We start from the raw sequence: 19,283 nt of genomic DNA, 5'->3' as shown, positions 1-19,283 counted from the left end.
ATTCTGTGAGATCAAGCTGTTTTGATTCAACTCTGCCTGCGATGCCTTTTGTTTGTTCAGCAGGCTGTGATTTAAGGCCGAACATGATGTCACCCCCATCATCATGGTTGCTAAATTGCTCCTGTGTTGGTGTTAGTGCCATTAAGTAATGGTGTGTAACAGAGGTTATGTTGCTGTAGACTGAGAGAGTTTGGTCTTCCCGCAATCCGCTCGCCGCTCCACCGTCTTTCTTCTTTAATGAACCTGTTTGTCGAAGTGATTCAACATCCAAGACAAAGATCTGACCCAGAGAGCTGCATGTGTTTGCAGTTACTTTTTGGACTGACCATCTTGCAATTGAGATGGTTCCTATGTTGTTGGGTTGTTTTTTCTACCTTTATCGCATTAAATCATGAGTCCCTCAGCTGCAATAATGACTTGTTTGGATTAAAATAAAAAGCAGCTCTGTTCTGTGCTGGAACAGCAAAATGAACTGTGGTTGAACTAAGAAATCAAAGACTTCCAGCTGGGGAAATGATAACATTTCACTGCGGTCATACAGTAAATATGAGCAGTGCCTTTTAGATGTATTAACACCTTTTTGAACTTTTATTTATTTATTCTTCCAGATCCAATGTATTACATACAACGGAGTATTAGGGCCAGGCTAGAGATTTTGTTATCATTATTTTGAGAATAAAGTCGGAACATTACAAGAAGAAAGTTGTAATTTTACAAGAATCAAGTCGTAACATTAAAGGAGAATTCCGGTTTTTAACACTTTTAGCCCATTTTCTGTAGTGTCCAGGATGAAATCGAATGATTGACACCAAAATTTTGACAATTGCTCCTGTCTCTGCTTTTTGGCTCATGCAGAATCCCCCCCTGGCTGCTTTAGAATGGCTTCCATAGAGCATGTCCGATAATGTCCTTAAAACAACCTTAAACGTTCTTTTTTTTAAATATGCTACTCACCGGGTCGTCAGCGCTGTTCAATGACGTTCCAAAAAAAGTTTTGTGAAGAAAAAACGTTCCTGTAGTGTTTTATTTAGCATTTTGTAAATCCCATTGAGTTCTGTTGGAATAGTCAATATTCCCCTGCCACCGGAAACGGAAATGGGGCCGGTTTACACAGTTGTAGTCTTTTCGCTTCACTCTGTGTACTCCGACGTCGAGGTGCTAACGTCTCTGTTAAACACTTTAAAAAACTCTGAAAATGGAATACGAAAGGTGGATTCTTGATTCTCGACGTCAGGGTGGGATTCTAAATGAGCCAAAAAGCAGAGACAGGACCAATTGTCAAAATTTTGGTGTCGATCATTCGATTTCATCCTGGACACTACAGAAAATGGTTTAAAAGTGTTAAAAACCGGAATTCTCCTTTAAAAGAATGAAGTTGTAGTATTACGAGAATAAAGTCATCATACAACAACCTGTTTCAGAAAGAAAGCTTGGAGCTCCGCCCAGCAGATGACGGTCGACCAGCTCCACCAATCAGCAACCTGAGTCCACTTTGACATGCATAATTTAATGACTTTATTTTCGTAATGTTACAACTTTATTCTTCTAATTTTATGATTTTATTCTCCTAATTTTATGACTTTATTCTCCTAATTTTACGACTTTATTCTTGAAATAGAAAAAAAAAAAAAATCTCTAGCCTGGTCCTTATATTCCGTTGTAATAACATTCGATATTTTCTGTCCTATGTGTCTTTTTTTTTTTTTTGCTATTGGGGATAAAAGTTTTGCCCATTTTTTCTTCTCATACTTGCTACACATCTCGAGCTGAATCAAACTGCATAGAGAACATAAATTACATTAACTTTTATAGGTCTTTTTAAAGATTTTCATAAAAATTTTGGTCTGCACTTTGCCTAGGCCATTCTAAAACATGAATTAGCTTTGTAGCACTAATTGTACGCTAAAGGTTGCACCACTCCATCCATAGCTCTGTCCATTCTCCTACAGTACATCATTGGCTTTACGTTTACTGTTGAAGAAACTTATCCCATCAGCATCATGCTGTCACCTCCATGTTTCTTTGTGAGGCTGCTGGTTCAAAGTGATGTGCAAATGTTTTGGACGTCGTCCCATTCTTCCACGTTTGCTGCCTCATGGGTCATTCCATCCAAATGTTGTTTGAGCTCGACTTGCTGTGGGGTTCACCGTATTTCCGGTGCTTTGTGTGGGCTCTCGGCGCTGGGAAGGTTTTGTTGTCATCAGCAGCTATGTGCTAGCACTAGTCATTCTAGTTAAAAAAAGAGCTGCTAGGAAGAAGGCATGCATGAAACCTAGGGGTGCGGAAAAAAATCATTTTGGCGATATATCATGATTTTTTTGGCTCCCAATTTAGTATCGATCTTTTTGTTCCTAGTATAGATTTTTTTAAAACAAAAAATACTTTACCAAAAACAAAGTGGCTACCTCTGCACCACCATTCTGAAGCCGTATCTGTAGTTGAGGCAGCCACAGTGGAAGACGTTGACTCAAACCCCAAACAACATGGATGCCAAAAAAAGTAAATGATCAATATCTTTGATGAACATATACAGCACTCGCTTTTTGATCTATGAATTTAATTTTGACAGCAGGGAAAAATCGCAATATATAGTGATATTGCAATATTGTGAAAATATTGTATTGTGACCCAAGTATCGTGTCACATATTGTATCGCAACACCCATGCCAATACTCACCCCTAATGAAACCCTATGTCCAGAAGAGTTTGGGTTTTTTAAAGAGCTTTGTCTCAGAGGGAAAAACGGGGTCATGTATTACTTAGGAAAATTCAGACACACACAATATTAGTTTTTGCTCTTAGTTTTTAGTCTTTCTGGCCTAGTTTCTATTGGCTGTGCACGAGCCATGGTCAATGCTGAACTATTTTAAAATATGACTGTGTTCGCACACACGCTCGCAAGTGGAATATGAAGCTCCCTAGGGAGAAATGCACAATTTTGACGCATGTCGACGCATTTGGACAAAGACTGGGCTGAGCAAACGAGGCTAATGCAGTCTTTCAGTTTTACAGAAAGAATTCAATTTCACTCGCACCCCACCATGCTTCTGTGTTTTCATCTGAGAGGAAGAAGCAGAAGAAGAAGAACTCTTGTTTTTGCATGCCCATTAAACGATTTTCCCATGATGGCCCACCGAAATATGTTTGATTTTCTCCCGACCTCACGATTCCTGATTGGGAGGTGGTCGTGAGAAGCTGGTCGCCCCTTGTTACCTCCTGCACACTACACAACGCACGATCAAGCTGAAAGCCTGCCCGATTGAAAAATTCTCGCACGACCGGAAAGTGAGCGAGAAAAGGGCAAAAAATCATAAAGTGTATGCCCAGCTTTAGGGAGGAATAATGAAAGATTTCATAGGCCATTTAAGGACTACATTAAAATGGCTTTTTTAAAACCACCAACGAAACCTCTTAAGAGTTATTTTCTTTACCTTCCATTTTGATTGAAAAAAAGCTTAATTTCTTCTCTAATCATTCACCCTTGAAGGCCTGAGGTTGTGGCTCCATGTCCATTTCATATCTGATGTTGCTCTCGCTTTACTGTAATTGCAAAAAAAGGACTTTTCCCCTCGCTAAAATGGCATCCTTCACCTTGCTTTGCTTCATAGCACAAGGATATCATGCAAATTGATGTGTAGGGTGTGAATAGACATTAGGTTTTAACTCGTGACCTGACTATAAAGACTTGAGGATTACCTGAGACCCAGGAGTAATGTCTTGGTTCTGCTGCTCTTGATTAGGAGCAGCGGTCATTCAGAAGGTAAAAGGTCCTGTAATCGGTGTGTCGCAGATTAAAGACCCTGCTCTGTCTGTCTCCATTGTTTTGATCTTGGACAAGACACTTCACGTGCCGTGCCACCTTGGGTTGTTTAGAGGGTTCGATGGCACTGTGGTACAACAGCCTCACTTCTTTCAGTGTGCCCCAGAGTAGCTGTGGCTAAAACATAGCACAGCACAATGACTGAATGTAGATTGGGCTTCTAGGACTTAATAAAACTCTGCAGAGGTACAGGATATTAAGTTCTGAAAACCATTGTTTGCACCAATTTCTTTCAAAATCAGAGTAAAAGGGTCTAAATCCAAGTGCATTATTTTTTAGATATATTGCATTGATTTTCAGTAGATGGAGTTAAAATAAAACTCCATCCACCTCAGAATTATGCATGACTTTCTGTGCGAACCGCTAGGTAAAATCTTTGGACACAGCCATATTTTCTTGAGCTCCACGGATAGGGTCACAGGTTTGCACAGGTTAACATTCTGCAGCCACTGAACTGGTTAATCAGATCACTTAAACAGACGCCGCCTCTGCCTCTGGAGTTGTTACGCTAAAAGTGTCCTGTGGTTTACATGACACAAGCCAAGCCACAGTTATTTCAAGGCCTTTCTAAATCTGAACACTGAATTGAGCTGAATGTTGCTTCACTAACACAAGCCAGTGTTTATCACTTAAAGATGTAATTACTTCGAGTTTGATCCCTGATCGCATCGACTAAGATAAACAAATAAAAGCCACGCATTCAGAGTCTGGCTTCATTGTCATGAATTAACAGCAGAGAAGCAAGTGAGCGGACAGTTTAACATGAACATGAAGGAATTTATAAATGTCTGGACCTCAGATGAACCGGTCGCGGTGGGGCAGCTCTAACTCTGCATGGCGGGGCCTTTTGATTTCTCCACATGTTGAAGTGATAAAGAAGAGTAATAAAATTCCTCTTGGAATTTAAGGACAAATGTTTGTATAAACCTTTTTAAAGAAAAAAATGAGCAATCTTGTAAGACAAAGTCAACAAACAAAGCAGTAAAAATAAAGATTTATGTAATATTTGTAGTTTTCTATCCAAAATAGGGAACATCTGACAACTGGCAGCCTGGTTTTCTGATGGTCTTCATATAAATAAATGGACTTCTCTCCCTCGAAAGATTAGCAGCTGTGTCCACATGTCTCTTTGTTCACACTCTGGCCCTCTTCCCGTGACTTTATGAGAGAGCTGGGTGGAAAATCTCTGTAGGAGGTAAAGACATGTACCTCCACATATGCCGCTTGTCCCTTTGGAACATTTCTGGAAAATTTCGGAGGCGAGCATGGCTAGAAAGAGCTATATGGAGTGAACCTTGTTCTGTTATTGAACACATTTTGTAAATGGAAATTTGAAACAGAAAATGCCATCAGAATTTTTTCTGAAAAAACAAAAAAAAACATGCAGAAAGTCAATTAAATTCAGTTTATTTCTATAGCGCCAATTCACAACACATGTCAACTCAAGGTACTTTACAGTTCACCAGATCATCCAGTCAAATTGATTCAAAGTTTTCTATCTAAGGAAAACCAGTTGATTGCATCGACTTATTAACTCGAAAGCAATCCCTCACACTAAGCATGCTTGTAGCGACAGTGGAGAGGAAAAACTCCCTTTTAACAGGAAGAAACCTCCAGCAGAACCAGGCTCAGTGTGAGTGGCGATCTGCTGAGGCCGACTGGGGTTCAAGGAGACAGAAGCAGAGATACAAAAAGCAACTGTAAAAGGCGGCCCCGTCCAAGAAACACACAACCAGGCAGACGAGCTCCGAGCCAACTCCCATTCCAGAGGATGAAGAGAGCAAATCCAGCCAGTCACAGCCAGAGAAACAGGACTACACTGAAAAACATGCCGATCTCCAACATCTATAAACAAAGGTGTTGATGGCAGCAGTACAGTCGACATCCCTCCCCAAGATGGCGTCACAGCCAAACAGGAATGGATGAAGCAAAGCTACTATGATAAAAAGCTGAGAGAGCGTAATGTTAGAGATTGAACTAACAGCTTCTGCAGAGTTGGAGAATAGAGAGAATGAAGCAGAATGATGGAGTAGGTTCCCATGTCCTCCAGAAGTCTAAGCCTATAACAGCAATCTCAAAGTTCCATATACATGTAATGATGGAATGAAGATATTGCTTAGGATGCCAAGAAGGATTGGCTACGGTGGTTATTTGCTGGTGTCTTCACTTTTTTTTTTGCTCCATTGAGTGATATTTTGTACAATTTAATGTGGAGATTATGAAATTGTGCAAACAAATCTCTGCCTGTCACTGATGCACTCTACACAAAGCTCAGCCCACTGGCGTTTTTGACATCTTCTTCATTTGTGGTTGTTATTTTGAATAGTTGTTTATTTTTATTTAGTTTAATAATTTTTCAGTTCTAATAAATATTTTTTTTTGCATTCAGACAACTGTGTTTCTTTAAAAAGGGTAAAGATGATGATGAACACTCATTCCAGGCAAAAAGCACTTTCTCGATGAGCAGTTTAATGAGACAGCTGTACAAGGTTGGAAACAAATTAGCTTTGCATGCATCAGTCTGTGCAGAGGATGCCACCATTATATGCAGCTATATTAATTTTGTTTTTAAAGCACTTTTATTTTGGGCTATTTTGCAAAAAAAAAAAAAAAAAAGGTCAAATGTCAGCCTCTAATTCTGTAAAGCTGATAAAAAGATAATACAAAAAAAAAAAAACAGACTTAAAACTGTGATCACAATCAAAGGTGGGGGGTTTCTCTAATGTTCAAAACTGTCGTGCCACTTTATTAGGCACTGTACGTCAGTCACTTAAAGACTCAACAAAAAGCATATAAGGTTGTGTCTGTAGCCTAGAAAACATCCACAGGGTTTTAATACTTTTTATGGATCAGAATTAGTGAAGTCCTAAAGTTAAACCACATTAATGTGTAAAGCTTTGGTTTTACTTTGAGGCATACAGACGCTGTTCAGTGGGACTTGATAATTGGCTTCTGAACCCTTGGAACCGCATAAACCCTTTACGCTTTTCACTTTCATGTCCAAAGACCCCCGCTCAGCCCCAACACTCCACATGAAACATGGCAAACTTGGAGCGGTTGGGGAAGTTTGGTCAAATTGAAAGTATATGTGCTGTGGATGGATCAGCTTTAAGCTGGTGTTGTTTAGTCTACTTTTCTCAGACTGTTTTTTTAATGCAATACTTGCTATTAACATTTGTTAAAGTCAGTCTTGTTTTCTTTGTTTTCCTACAGGTCAGTCTGCCAAATGACTCCAGCTGTGTGGAAGAAATTTTGCGGGTATGTTCTCTAGACACATACACACACACACACAGGGTAATTGCACTGATTATCAGCTGTTTTGTGTTTGCTCTCAAAGACGTTGGTTCTTCTCCAGAGAATTTGATCGTAGGAAGAAATGACCGAATGTAGAGCGAGAGAATAGGAAACAGAAGGACTAGAATGCAGAGGAATGGAAAAGAAAGAGATAGTTTGGCTCTGGCCCATGATTAAGGATTGTTTTATTGGATGAGGTCATGCCGACATCACTGCAGTTTTTCCCTCTTTTTAGCCTCCATCCGTATGCTTAAAAAAATCTCACTGAATAACATGCTTTTTCCACAGTTTCCCTTGTTCCTTGTCTCTGAATGATGTCAAAACAGATGTTTACTCTGTTAGTCCTCTGTCAGCAGTCCCATTGACAAAGCCCAGTTTGAATTGCTTAGTTAGCTCCTTCACCTTCGTCTCTGCTGTGGAACTGAATGCCCTCCTCTCCGCCGTCTCTGTCTCTTCCTTTCTGTCTTTCTCCGCTCCCTCTTCTCTGTCATTCACCTCGCTCTCTTTTTCACAAATCAATACGTGGGTCAACAGGCTTTGTGACAGATTGTCTGCTGCGAGCTGCATGAAGAGCCTCTGTCAATAATATCGGCGCACCATTGAATTCAGTGTGTGACGGTTAGCTGTGTCAAGTACAAAGATCTGGGAGTTCAAAATGTGAGTTGGGGTGAATCGGACTGAAGGCTCGCGGCTCAGTTCTTTCTTCTCTCTGCGATGGCCGTCAGGGAAACGTGGTTGCTCCAGATGAAGGGGAACATAGTCGAACGGTAAAAAGATGTAAAGCAAAACATGACACAGACAGGCTTTACTGACTGTCAGGACTGATGGCTTTGTCTGTCTGTTAAACTGACAGCGCGATGCTGCTCCAATAAAAGCCCAAGCTGTCGTTATGATTCACACTAGGCTGTGGTTGAACAACTTATGGCGACGCTCTGTTTTTCACTCCTTTAAGAACATCAATCTTTTTGGTCTGTGGAACAAAACACAAAACAATTTAGTTTTAGGTTTTATTTATATATATATATATATATTATATATATATATATATATATATATATATATATATATATATATATATATATATATATATATATATATATATATATATATATATATATATATATATATATATAGTTTAAAATGTGAAACAAAAGGAGTAAAAAACAAATAACCAGCGATCGAAGTCGCCTGTTTGGGACCAAACTGTTCCTCTGTCCATCTGTCCGTCGCCTTCCCCACTTATGTGAGATCTGGTCGCGCGGTAACAGGTCCGGAATAGAAAGCCGTCTCCACTTCTTTATTGGGCTTTCCAGCTCTTTGCATAGATTAGAAACCAAATCCACCCCCTTCCACCTCCTTCTGGGGTGACATGATGCCATGATGTCCAAACGGAGGCTTCCAGAAGGCCTCCTGATCGAATTTGTTAACTGTAGCTTTATTTTAACTTCATCAGGCTGACTCCAGTCACCATATGTAGGAATGGGATTTCAGCTGCTTGTATTCAAGATCTTTTCTTTCATTTATGATATATTGATCACATGCAGGGTCTGAACGCAGACAAGTAGGTAAAAAGAGAACTTTATCCTTTAAATCTCTCCTCACCGATACAGATTACTGTAGCGCCTCTCCATTGCAGGAGGATAACATAATCTGTCTGTCTATCTCTCACTAAAGCCTCATTTATCATTAATCCTGAACAAGACAGTAATACATTTGGACTCCCTAACAATGAGGCAGAAACTGACCTCTGACTTGAGGACCTGACACATCCAGGCTACTCCACACTTGGCAACGAACCGCTAATCCAACCAATACTAAAGGTCATGGCCTTAAAATCCCAACAGATTAGAGCTGCACTATATATCAAAATACAATCAATATCACAAAATCTGTGTTTGAATGTCAGTATCAGGAAGGGCTGCTTGAATGCAACATTTGATGAGCCACAACATTTCTCATTCCCTGCTCAGAATTCCTGTTGTTACCCATTTGCGGTGACTTTTCCTGCATTTATACCCACACCTGAGATGAGTGTAGTGGCCCAGCTGCTGAAGCCCTTCAAGAGGGCTGGGTACATTTTGAAGAAGGAAAAGAAAGAGTTATAATATAGGGATTACTTACAGTTCATACAATTATCTTGAATCTGAATTTACTGCAAGCAGCAGGCAAACCAGTGGCAAGCTGGGCGATGGGAAAGAAGGAGAAGATGATGAGAAAAAGAGAGCAGAGAAAGTGTGGACTGCTGGAAGACCTGCAAAGAAAAGTGAAATGGTGCTCAAAGATGAACCTGCACATTTAGAGGATGTTTGGCTCAACCTGCTGCTGTGAAGCAGGATTCTCCACCATGAACAGAATCAACAATAAATCTGGATCCAGACTCAAAATGAGCTCCTTGATATGTGCTTTAGAATGGCTTAGTCTCCATTCAAACCAGGTTTAAAGCCTTGCAGGGCAGCATAAAGCCCACTGTGAACATTAAGACAGAAAAAAGAAAAGGAAATAACAAACAGTAAGTTCAGGTGTTTTATAAAATATGTGAACCAGGAAATTGTCTATATACCAAACTGAACGATTGTTGTTCTCTACTTAAAAAAAAACTTTAGATTTTAAAATGGAAAATGTTCTATTGCTTTTTTTTATTTAAAAATTCAATGTATGCAAACATGAATGCATAAAAACCTCATTTTATTTCACTGTTAAATTATGCTTAAAGTAATGGATTATATAAAAATATCTCCCGACCTTTAGTGGTTGATGATTTTCTTTATTCGACCTCTCTGATTTTTAATTGGTCACCCCTGGCTTAGATCAAAGCACATCTGTGTGCTTGAGGTTCCCAGTCAAAGTACAAAACTAAACTAGAAAAAGCTGTTTCAGAGAAACAGCAAAGTGGGAATGCTTTTTTTGCTGAATGAAAAGAGAAAAATTAGCTAAAGAAACTGTGAGAAGGAAAAGAAGCACAAATTAGCTGAGGAACATATGAAAATGTGAAAGGAATTCATCAGAAGCTTCAAACTGCAGAAAACAATTGACTCATCTGAAGATTTTGTAGGGTAGAATCATCTGGCAGTAAAATGGCAGAAACAGACTCATCTTAAAAACTGCACAGCCAAACCATACATGATATCAAAAAATGTGTTCAATGTGGACACTAGAAGGGGTCTAAATGTAAGGTCTCCCAAGTTTCTAGAAAAAGTTCTAAAGAAATTTTGAAGGGGGGCCACCTACTGCCCAGAAACATGTCAGGCTTGTTATGAATTAGCAGCAAACAGAAAAGCTTAATTCCTGTCCAGAAAGAGAGCAGAATGAAGCCAAAGTTCACAGCATAGGCTGAAAAGTATTAAATTAGCTGAATCTGAAAAGAAATTACAAACAAAAACTTTAATCTTATCTGGTTGAAGAAAAAATTAGTAGCTTAAGGATGGGAAGTAAAATGTTGAGGAAGATGGAATTGAATAAGTATCAAAATTTTGAAATCTTATGTGGAAATGTCAAGACTTGGAAAAACAATTTGTAATGATTTAAAATGTGTCGGTTGATCAGCATAGAGAAAACAGTGTCATCCTTAGAGGATTGAAAACCTAAAAACCTATGTGCAAGACTGACCATGAGAAGCAGAGTAAGGATAGAGAGAGAAGCTTATAGAAGGAGAGCCAATACCACTTAAGGAGCTGAATTTATAAAAAAAAACTAACCTGCATGTTAAGAGCCGCTGTGGTGATGACAGCACCGTTGGCAGGCTTAGGCTACATGTTACGAGGTTAGCAGATGCTTTATTACAGTGTAAATCTTAGAACCTGATTAAGAAATATGCACTGAGGTGTGTGGTCAACAGGCCTTGGTAGTGTATTTTGAAGAAATTGGTTGAGTTTGGGTCATAGCTACAAGCCATACAGCACAATGAATGAGTGTGTGTAAGGAAGAGGCTTTTATTTTGTAGAGTCCCTTTAAACTTATTTTGAAAGTCCATCATGGATGTGTGTCAAGGGAAGGGTCATGCCCAGCAGTGATATAGAATCCATTTCTAAATATGAAATCACTGCTTTTCCATATTATTGGGTGAATAGATGCTGTATTAGAGCGTAATTGGAAGACTTTTATTGTGAAATTCGCTCTAGGGTATGTTTTGAAAAGGTCCCTAGAGTCTAATAGAAACGAGCTGGTAGAGTTGGGGTCATAATGCTGAGCCATTTGCATCAATTAATAGACAGGTATAATATAGAGGCTTTTATTGTGTAGGGTCACTGGAGCAGGGTTGTGTGCTGAGAAAAGGGTGAGACTCAGCAGTGATACTTGATGACTTTCCAATCGTTAAATCACTCTTTTCCCGTTATTAGGGCAGTAGATTAATTGGCAAAGGGAGGCTTTTATTTTGAAATTTGCTGTGGGGTGTGTTTTGAAATCCCCCTAGAGTCTAATTTTAAAGAAGTGTTTGAGTTTGGGTCATACTGTTGAGCCATATGCTGCAAAAAAAAGAGAATAATAAAGAGGCTTTTATTTTGTAGGGTCCCCGGAGTCTTATTTTGAAAGTCTATCAGGGGTGCATGTGAAGGGAAGGGTCATGGCCAGTAGTCATATTGTATCCATTTCCAAATGTTAAATCAGTGTTGTCTCCCTCCATTAGATTAAAATGTGCTGTTTAAAGTGGCAGAGGTAAAATCTCTTTGAAGCTCGGTTACCTTGACAACGCTTAACGAGCCTGTCAGTGAAAGAGAGAAACGCGCTTCACTTTCGTTCCTTTCCTCTCAGGCTTTTTTGAATGGGAATAGCAGCTCCAAACAAACGAGTGCTGAAGACAAACCGTAAATGGTATCTAAAAAAGTCTTTCAGTCTAAGCGACAGCTATCGTTTGTCTCCAATTGGGGTCACGTTCATGGATGTAGCTCATTCACAGCCTTAATGGGAAGGAGAAATATAAAGGTTTGTAAATCCTGCTGGTCTCATTAAATAACATGCAGCTCAATGGTAGAGCAGAACTCTCAAAAGCAAAACTTTCCCTGCGAACAAACGAGCGGTGAGCCAAAACCGTAAAAGGTATTCAAAAAATTCTTTCACTGTTGGCGTCAGCCATCTTTTGGCTTCGACTGTGCCAACTTTTATGTTTCTACTAAAAACTATTTGGCCACGGTGACGATGTAAATATTTGCATTTTCTGAGTTTGAGGATTTTTCTCAGAATCAGCGTTTTCCTATGCCCGAACAAGTCAGCTAAACAGCTAAACCATAAATGATATTGAAGAAATTCCTTCAATGTGAGTGCTAGAAGGTTCTAAAGATGTTGTATACCAAGTTTCATGTTAGTACATCAAATAGTTAATAAATGGGAGCGATACGAAAATATGTATCGTTTTGGATTTTGTCTGTGATTTTTGGAAAATCTCTCATTGGATTTCTATTGGGGAAGTGTGGACTTCTTCATGGTCTGGGCCAAACTGTCGGAAAACCGTAAATGCCACACAAATGAGGGTTATATTTCCTGAATCCTGACAAAAATCCCTACGTTTTGATGTATATTTATATTTCAATTTATTTCAATTGAGTTAAAAATGAGGGACTGGGAAGAATTTGTTCTGAAAAACCAGAACAGCTCAAAAGCTAGAGCACGCACTCTAGCAGTTGAAGAATTCCGTCCATAGACTTCCACTAGAAAAAGCTGTTTCGGAGAAACATCAAAGTGGGAATGCTTTTGCTGAATGAAAAAAGCTGAAATTAACTGCAGAACATATAAAAATGTGATAGGAAGTCATTAGAAACTTCAAAATGCAGAAAACAATTGAATCATCTGAAGATTTTATAGGGTAGAAACATCCGGCAGTAAAATGGCAGAAACAAACTCATCTTAAAAGCTGCACAGTCAAACCATACATGATATCAAAAAATGTTGATCAGCATAAAGAAAACAGTGTCATCATTTGAGGATTGAAAATTTACAAACCTATGTGCAAGACTAACCATGAGAAGCAGAGGAAGGACAGAGAGAGAAGCTTATAGAAAGAGAGCTAATACCACTTAAGGAGCTGAATTTATAAAAAAAAAACTAAACTGCATAATATGAGCCGCTGTGGTGATGAAAGCACCATTGGCAGGCTTAGGCTGCATGTTACTAGGTTAGCAGATGCTTTATTAAAGTGTAAATCTTAGAGCCTTAATAAGAAATGTAAACTGAGGTGTGTGGTCAACAGGCCTTGGTAGTGTAATTTGAAGAAATTGGTTGAGTTTGGGTCATAGCTACAAGCCATACTGCACAATGAATGAGTGTGCATAAGGAAGAGGCTTTTATTTTGTAGGGTCCCTTTAGTCTTATTTTGAAAGTCTATCATGGATGTGTGTCAAGGGAAGGGTCATGCCCAGCAGTGATATAGAATCCATTTCTAAATATGAAATCACTGGTTTTCCATGTTATTGGGTGAATAGATAATATATTAGAGCATAAATGGGAGACTTTTATTGTGAAATTCGCTCTGGGGTATGTTGTGAAAAGGTCCCTAGAGTCTAATAGAATCAAGCTGGTAGAGTTTGGGTCATAATTCTGAACCATTTGCATCAATTAATACACAAGTATAATATAGAGGCTTTTATTTTGTAGGGTCACTGGAGTCTTATTTTGAAAGTCTAGCAGGGTTGTGTGTTGAGAAAAGGGTCAGACCCAGCAGTGATACTTGATGACTTTTCAATCCTTAAATCACTCTTTCCCCCTGTTATTAGGGCAGTAGATGAAGTGGAAATGGGAGGCTTTTATTTTGAAATTTGCTGTGGGGTGTGTTATGAAACCCCCCCTAGAGTATAATTTTAAAAAAGTCGTTGAGTTTGGGTCATAATGTTGAGCCATATGCTGGGAAAAAAAATATGAGTTTAATGTAGGGGCTTTTATTTTGAAGGGTCCCCGGAGTCTTATTTTGAAAGTCTATCAGGGTTGCGTGTGAAGGGAAGGGTCATGGCCAGTAGTCATATTGTATCCACTTCCTAATGTTAAATCAGTGTAGTCTCCCTCCATTAGATTAAAATGTGCTGTTTAAAGTGGTGGAGGTAAAATCCTTTGAAGCACGGTTACCTTGACAACGCTTAACGAGCCTGTCAGTGACAGAGAGACATGCGCATCACTTTCGTTCCTTTCCTCTCAGGCTTTTTTGAATGGGAATAGCAGCTTCGAACAAACGAGTGCTGAAGACAAACCGTAAATGGTATCTAAAAAATTCTTTCAGTCTAAGCGAGAGCTATCCTTTGTCTCCAATTGGGGTCACGTTCATGGATGTAGCTCATTCACAGCCTTAATGGGAAGGAGAAATATAAAGGTTTATAAATCCTGCTGGTCTCATTAAATAACATGGAGTCACATGGTAGAGCAGAGCTCTCAAAAGCAAAACTTTCCCTCCGAACAAACGAGCGGTGAGCCAAAACCGTAATAGGTATTCAAAAAATTCTTTCACCGTGAGCGTCAGCCATCTTTGGACTACAACTGGTGTAACTTTCATATTTCTACAATATTTCGTCTAGGCGTGGTGACGATGTAAAAAAGTGTATAATTGTCAAAATCTTGATTTTGGGGTTCGGACAGATTTGTTACCCCCGAACAAACCTTTTTCCTAGCTAAACGATAAAAGATATCGACACACTTCCTTCAATGTGAGTGCTAGGAAGGTCTGAGGAACAACTTCCACAAGGCTCGTGTTGCTACGTCAAACGGTTCCCGAATGGGAGCGATACGAAAAAGTCTGTTTTTTTTTATTTTCAGTTCGGATTTTCAGAGAGCTCTCATTGGATTTCTATTGGAGAAGTGTGGACTTCTTCGTGGTCTGGGCCAAACTGTCGGAAAACCGTAAATGCCACACAGATGAGGGTTACATTTCCTGAATCCTGACAAAAATCCCTACGTTTTGATGTAAAATTTATCTAGATAGGGTAAAAAATTAGCGAGTGAGTTGAAGCTGTTCGGCATGAGTGAAATGTTTGAAAACGCTAGAGTGGCACACTCTAGCAGCTGAACATTCCGTCCATAGACTTCCATTATAAATTTGAAAATCTTTAAATTTTCTTTTAAAGTTTGAAGCTTCACTGAAGCAAAACTGTAAAAGTTAGCAGAAAGCCGAGTTAAACAGTAATAGCAGAAATATACGGAAACATTTTAAAAGTTGAATGGTGTTTCTAGCTGAAAGTATGCTGAAGTAGTTAAAGGTCAAAGATGCTGAAGGTTTAGCTGAATTTTGCTGAAATCTAAGAATTCTACATGCATTTCAATGGGACAAAAAAAACGCAGAAAAAGCTGAATATGGCGAAAACTACAAAAAATATCTTTACCAAAAGACATAGCAAAATTCTCCTGAACAAGCTGAACGTTTTGATACCAAAATTGTTGAAATCAGTTGAAAACTGCGGGACTAGTTAGAGTCAGAAAAATTAAAAGTGAAAAACAATAAGTGGGAATGCATAAGCATTCCCACTTGATTATAAATCTGAAAATCTTAAAATTTTCTTTTAAAGTTTGAAGCTTCACTGAAGCAAAACTGTAAAAGTTAGCAGAAAGCCGAGTTAAACAGTAATAGCAGAAAGATACAGAAACATTTTAAAAGTTGAATGGTGTTTCTAGCTGCAAGTATGCTGAAGTAGTTAAAGGTCAAAGATGATGAAGTCTTAGCTGAATTTTGCTGAAATCTAAGAATTCTACATGCATTTCAATGGGACAAAAAAAAACGCAGAAAAAGCTGAATATCGCGAAAACTACAAAAAATATCTTTACCAAAAGACATAGCAGAATTCTCCTGAACAAGCTGAACGTTTTGATACCAAAATTGTTGAAATCAGTTGAAAACTGCGGGACTAGTTAGAGTCAGAAAAATTACAAGTGAAAAACAATAAGTGGGAATGCATAAGCATTCCCACTTGATAATACTTTTAAAAAATGGATGTTTAAAGATGCTTTCCATTCAGTCCAGCTAAGCTTGAGCTATTTTACAAAGACTCATTTCAACAATCTTTATTGTCATTATGGAACCATAATGAAACCCCAGCTTGGATGGCATGCCCAAACAGAAATTAATAACACTGATAGAAGTAACTACATCTATAAGATGAGACAATTAGAGCATAAAACACCCTCAGAAAAAAAAGACAAACCTACAACATGAAGAACCATTAGAGAGAAAAAAGAAAGGACATTTGCAGTCATTTATGTCTCCAGATGTTCAAGTGGTGAAAGTATCCACACAAAAAAACCTAGAGCCACAAGAAGGACTCAAAACAAATATACATGACTCTATAAGGATTTTCTGGGTAAATGTACATGATATGATTTGTATAATTATATATAAACTCTTAACAGAGAGGAAGCAAAAGATCATCGATTGCTATCAAACTATGGACACATTGGTATTTGGTAGTTTGTGGCATTTACACACTTTCTCTCACAGTGTTTAGGCGAAATCAGTGGCCTTGTCTCTCAAAACTCAGGAAGTGTTCAATGAAGGACACAGTGATGTCAGAGAGTGCAGCAGTTGCCAAGCAACACAGTGTATTTCGTCAGGGTAGCGTAAGAGTTTTGGGGAAAGGGAAAAGACAGATGCATACATCTGCAGAGGCCTACTTGAGGATTTTCTGAAATGTTGGGTTTATTCATGAACTGTGAGCTACTCTCACACACATCTTCCTCACACAAACCCAAAGATGCGTCATCAGATGGATATGAGTCATCCCCTCCAGAGAGGAGAACAGATGTATGATGGGACTTTTTTGGGTGTCAGGAAGTAGAGTGTACATCAGTGTTACCATTAAAAATGATTGATTTTCATAGAAAGAAATGACAGTTGTGGGCGTATCGGGGGGTGGTGAGCACTGCTGTCCAACAACAACAAGGTTCTGGGTCCAAATCTCAGAGATTTCTGGTGTATTTTGATATTCTCCTGCTGTCTGCATGGATTTTGACTCCCAATTGTATTCAACAAAACCGTGAAACTTTTGGTAAATTATTTTAGAAGACCGTTACCACCTTTTTTATGTTTTCCAAAGTCACCTATAGGCAAATATATAACAAAGATACATATTTAGATCTATCTGGGTATTTATTTTGTTATGAAATACAGTTGTTTTCTCCTTTAAAGACACCTTTAAAGTGAAGCTGCCTCTCCCTATTTTGATGACGCCGCCACTCCTCAGGGCGGAACAAATTTCTTTCAAGCCCCAACAAATTTTCTTGTTTTAGACATTAGCTGAAAAAGAAACGTTGCTTGTCTGTGCAAATTAGCTGCTTAAAAAGTCACTTCATGTCGAGTTTAAATCTGGATCGTAGCGTTAAAATGCCTGAGTGGAAAAAGTGGGTATTGGTTTACAGTGCAGGCGCAGCGCAGTTAAAGTGGCTGCTTTCTCTGTGTTTTATTTAAAACACACGCACATAAAAATACTCTTGAGGAACATTGTGAACATTTAACGGTTCCAGATTCGGCACCACGAGGCCCCAATACGTCACACGCATGACTCACAGCTCCTTCTCTGCGCTCATTGCTTGTTTTCTTATCGCCTGCAGTTTCTGTTTGCTCTTGTTAATGTTTTTTTGTCATTTTGAGGGTTGTAACCACTGGAGAAAAAAAACAAAACTTCTCATCTCTGACTACACACACACATACAAACACACCCATACTCGTTCTGCCATCCTAATGAGGACCATGTGTTGACTCCTAATGACTTCCATTGATTTTCAGTCATTTTCCATCCTTTCTATGCCCTAACCCTAAAAATAACCCTACGCCTAACCATTACCAATGCATACAGTACCTCCCCCTAACCCTAACCAATTGACACTCAGCCCTAAACCTAACCTTTAGCAAAATAGCATGTGAGGACCGGCAAAATGTCCTCACTTTGCAACAACTGGTCCTCAATTTGATGGTGAAATTGAAAAAAATTGTCCCCGCTCTAAGGGCTAGACAGGTACACCCACACACACACACATACATATATATACATACATAGTACACACATACATACATACATATATACATACAAGTACTGATGTAATTTCATGTTTTTCATTTTCTTTTCTACCAAAGAACAACCCAGCCTGAACACTGACCCAGAATAGCTCCTCATAGACCTTATTTATCCATTTTTTTCTGCAAAAACAAAATTTGTATGTTTTGGTGATTTAAACTCAAGTTAGTTTAAAAATGAGAATATGAAATAAGTTTTCCAGATGTTCTAAGCTGATAGAGAAATCTAGTAAGGTGGCTGAATAAAATCATTTCTGCTTCCTGATTTTGCACTACTTGATGTTGGTCTATCTTGTCAAATTCCAGTAAAATACTTGAAAATATTTCGTTGAATCTTTACTGTACAGTTGGATTAATTAAAAGATGACTCTCCAGCTCTACTGAGTTCTTTCTCTGCAGCTAGATTAAGTCAGGCTTTTGTTTTTGTAATTTCACAACTCTGCACTTAACTGACTCTTACTACACCAATCCCTGGTGTGCTACAACCTCCCCATGCAACCCTGCACTTATACTATAAGTAATAATAAAGTCTGCTCTAAAGGGGAAGGGGCAGCACAGCCTTGATTGAATGCTGACTCCACTCCTCTGCTCCAAAGAGGTTTCAGAAGCAATTCTCTGGCCCATATTTGCTAAAGTTGAACCATTATCATCGCTCACTGGATGCATCCACTCCAAGATCTAACTTACATTTTCTCTCAGTTATTTCTGTCAGGTTGAGTGGAGGCTTTGAGGACCCAAATACAGAGATTAGTAGGCAGAGATAATTTTTGCTGATTTAATGAATGACTCACAGGCAACTGAGGCAGAAATCCAAAAATCCAAAATAACAAATCCAGAAAAAACCCCACAATCTTGGAGAAGTCAGGGAAAAAACATAAATGAGGAACCAGGAAGTGACAAGGAACCAGCACTGAGGAACTGCACACGGAGAGTATATATGGGAGACAGAACAAAGACAGGTATAATGAGCTGACAAGGAACAGGTGTGGATGGAAGGATCTAGAAGGAAGCCAAGGGGAAAGGAAACAAACACAAGGGGGGGACAGAGAGTAACTCAAGAACAAAACACTGCAAGAAAACAACAACAAATACAAAGAAACTAAAAATAAACTTAAACAGGGCAGAACCCTGACAATTCCCTCCATTTATCCAAATATAATGATCAATTATATTCTGTGGCTGCCAATTATTCCT

The 19,283-nt window shown here is 38.8% G+C and overlaps 1 protein-coding gene across 1 annotated transcript in view; it reads left to right on the top strand.

Annotated features, from left to right (window-relative positions):
- Positions 1–19,283, top strand: part of LOC119790390 (AF4/FMR2 family member 2-like) — a 248,207-nt gene that overhangs the window by 196,182 nt on the left and 32,742 nt on the right. The window contains exon 5 of the mRNA XM_038295934.1: positions 7,034–7,078. Within this exon, the coding sequence (XP_038151862.1) occupies positions 7,034–7,078 (45 nt within the window). The remainder of the gene's footprint in view (positions 1–7,033; positions 7,079–19,283) is intronic.

Source organism: Cyprinodon tularosa, unplaced genomic scaffold, assembly GCF_016077235.1.
Source record: "Cyprinodon tularosa strain WSP-4 unplaced genomic scaffold, ASM1607723v1 ctg363, whole genome shotgun sequence".
NCBI lineage: Eukaryota > Metazoa > Chordata > Actinopteri > Cyprinodontiformes > Cyprinodontidae > Cyprinodon > Cyprinodon tularosa.
The sequence above is the reverse complement of the archived record's forward strand: the minus strand, read 5'-3'. Positions and strand labels throughout refer to the sequence as shown.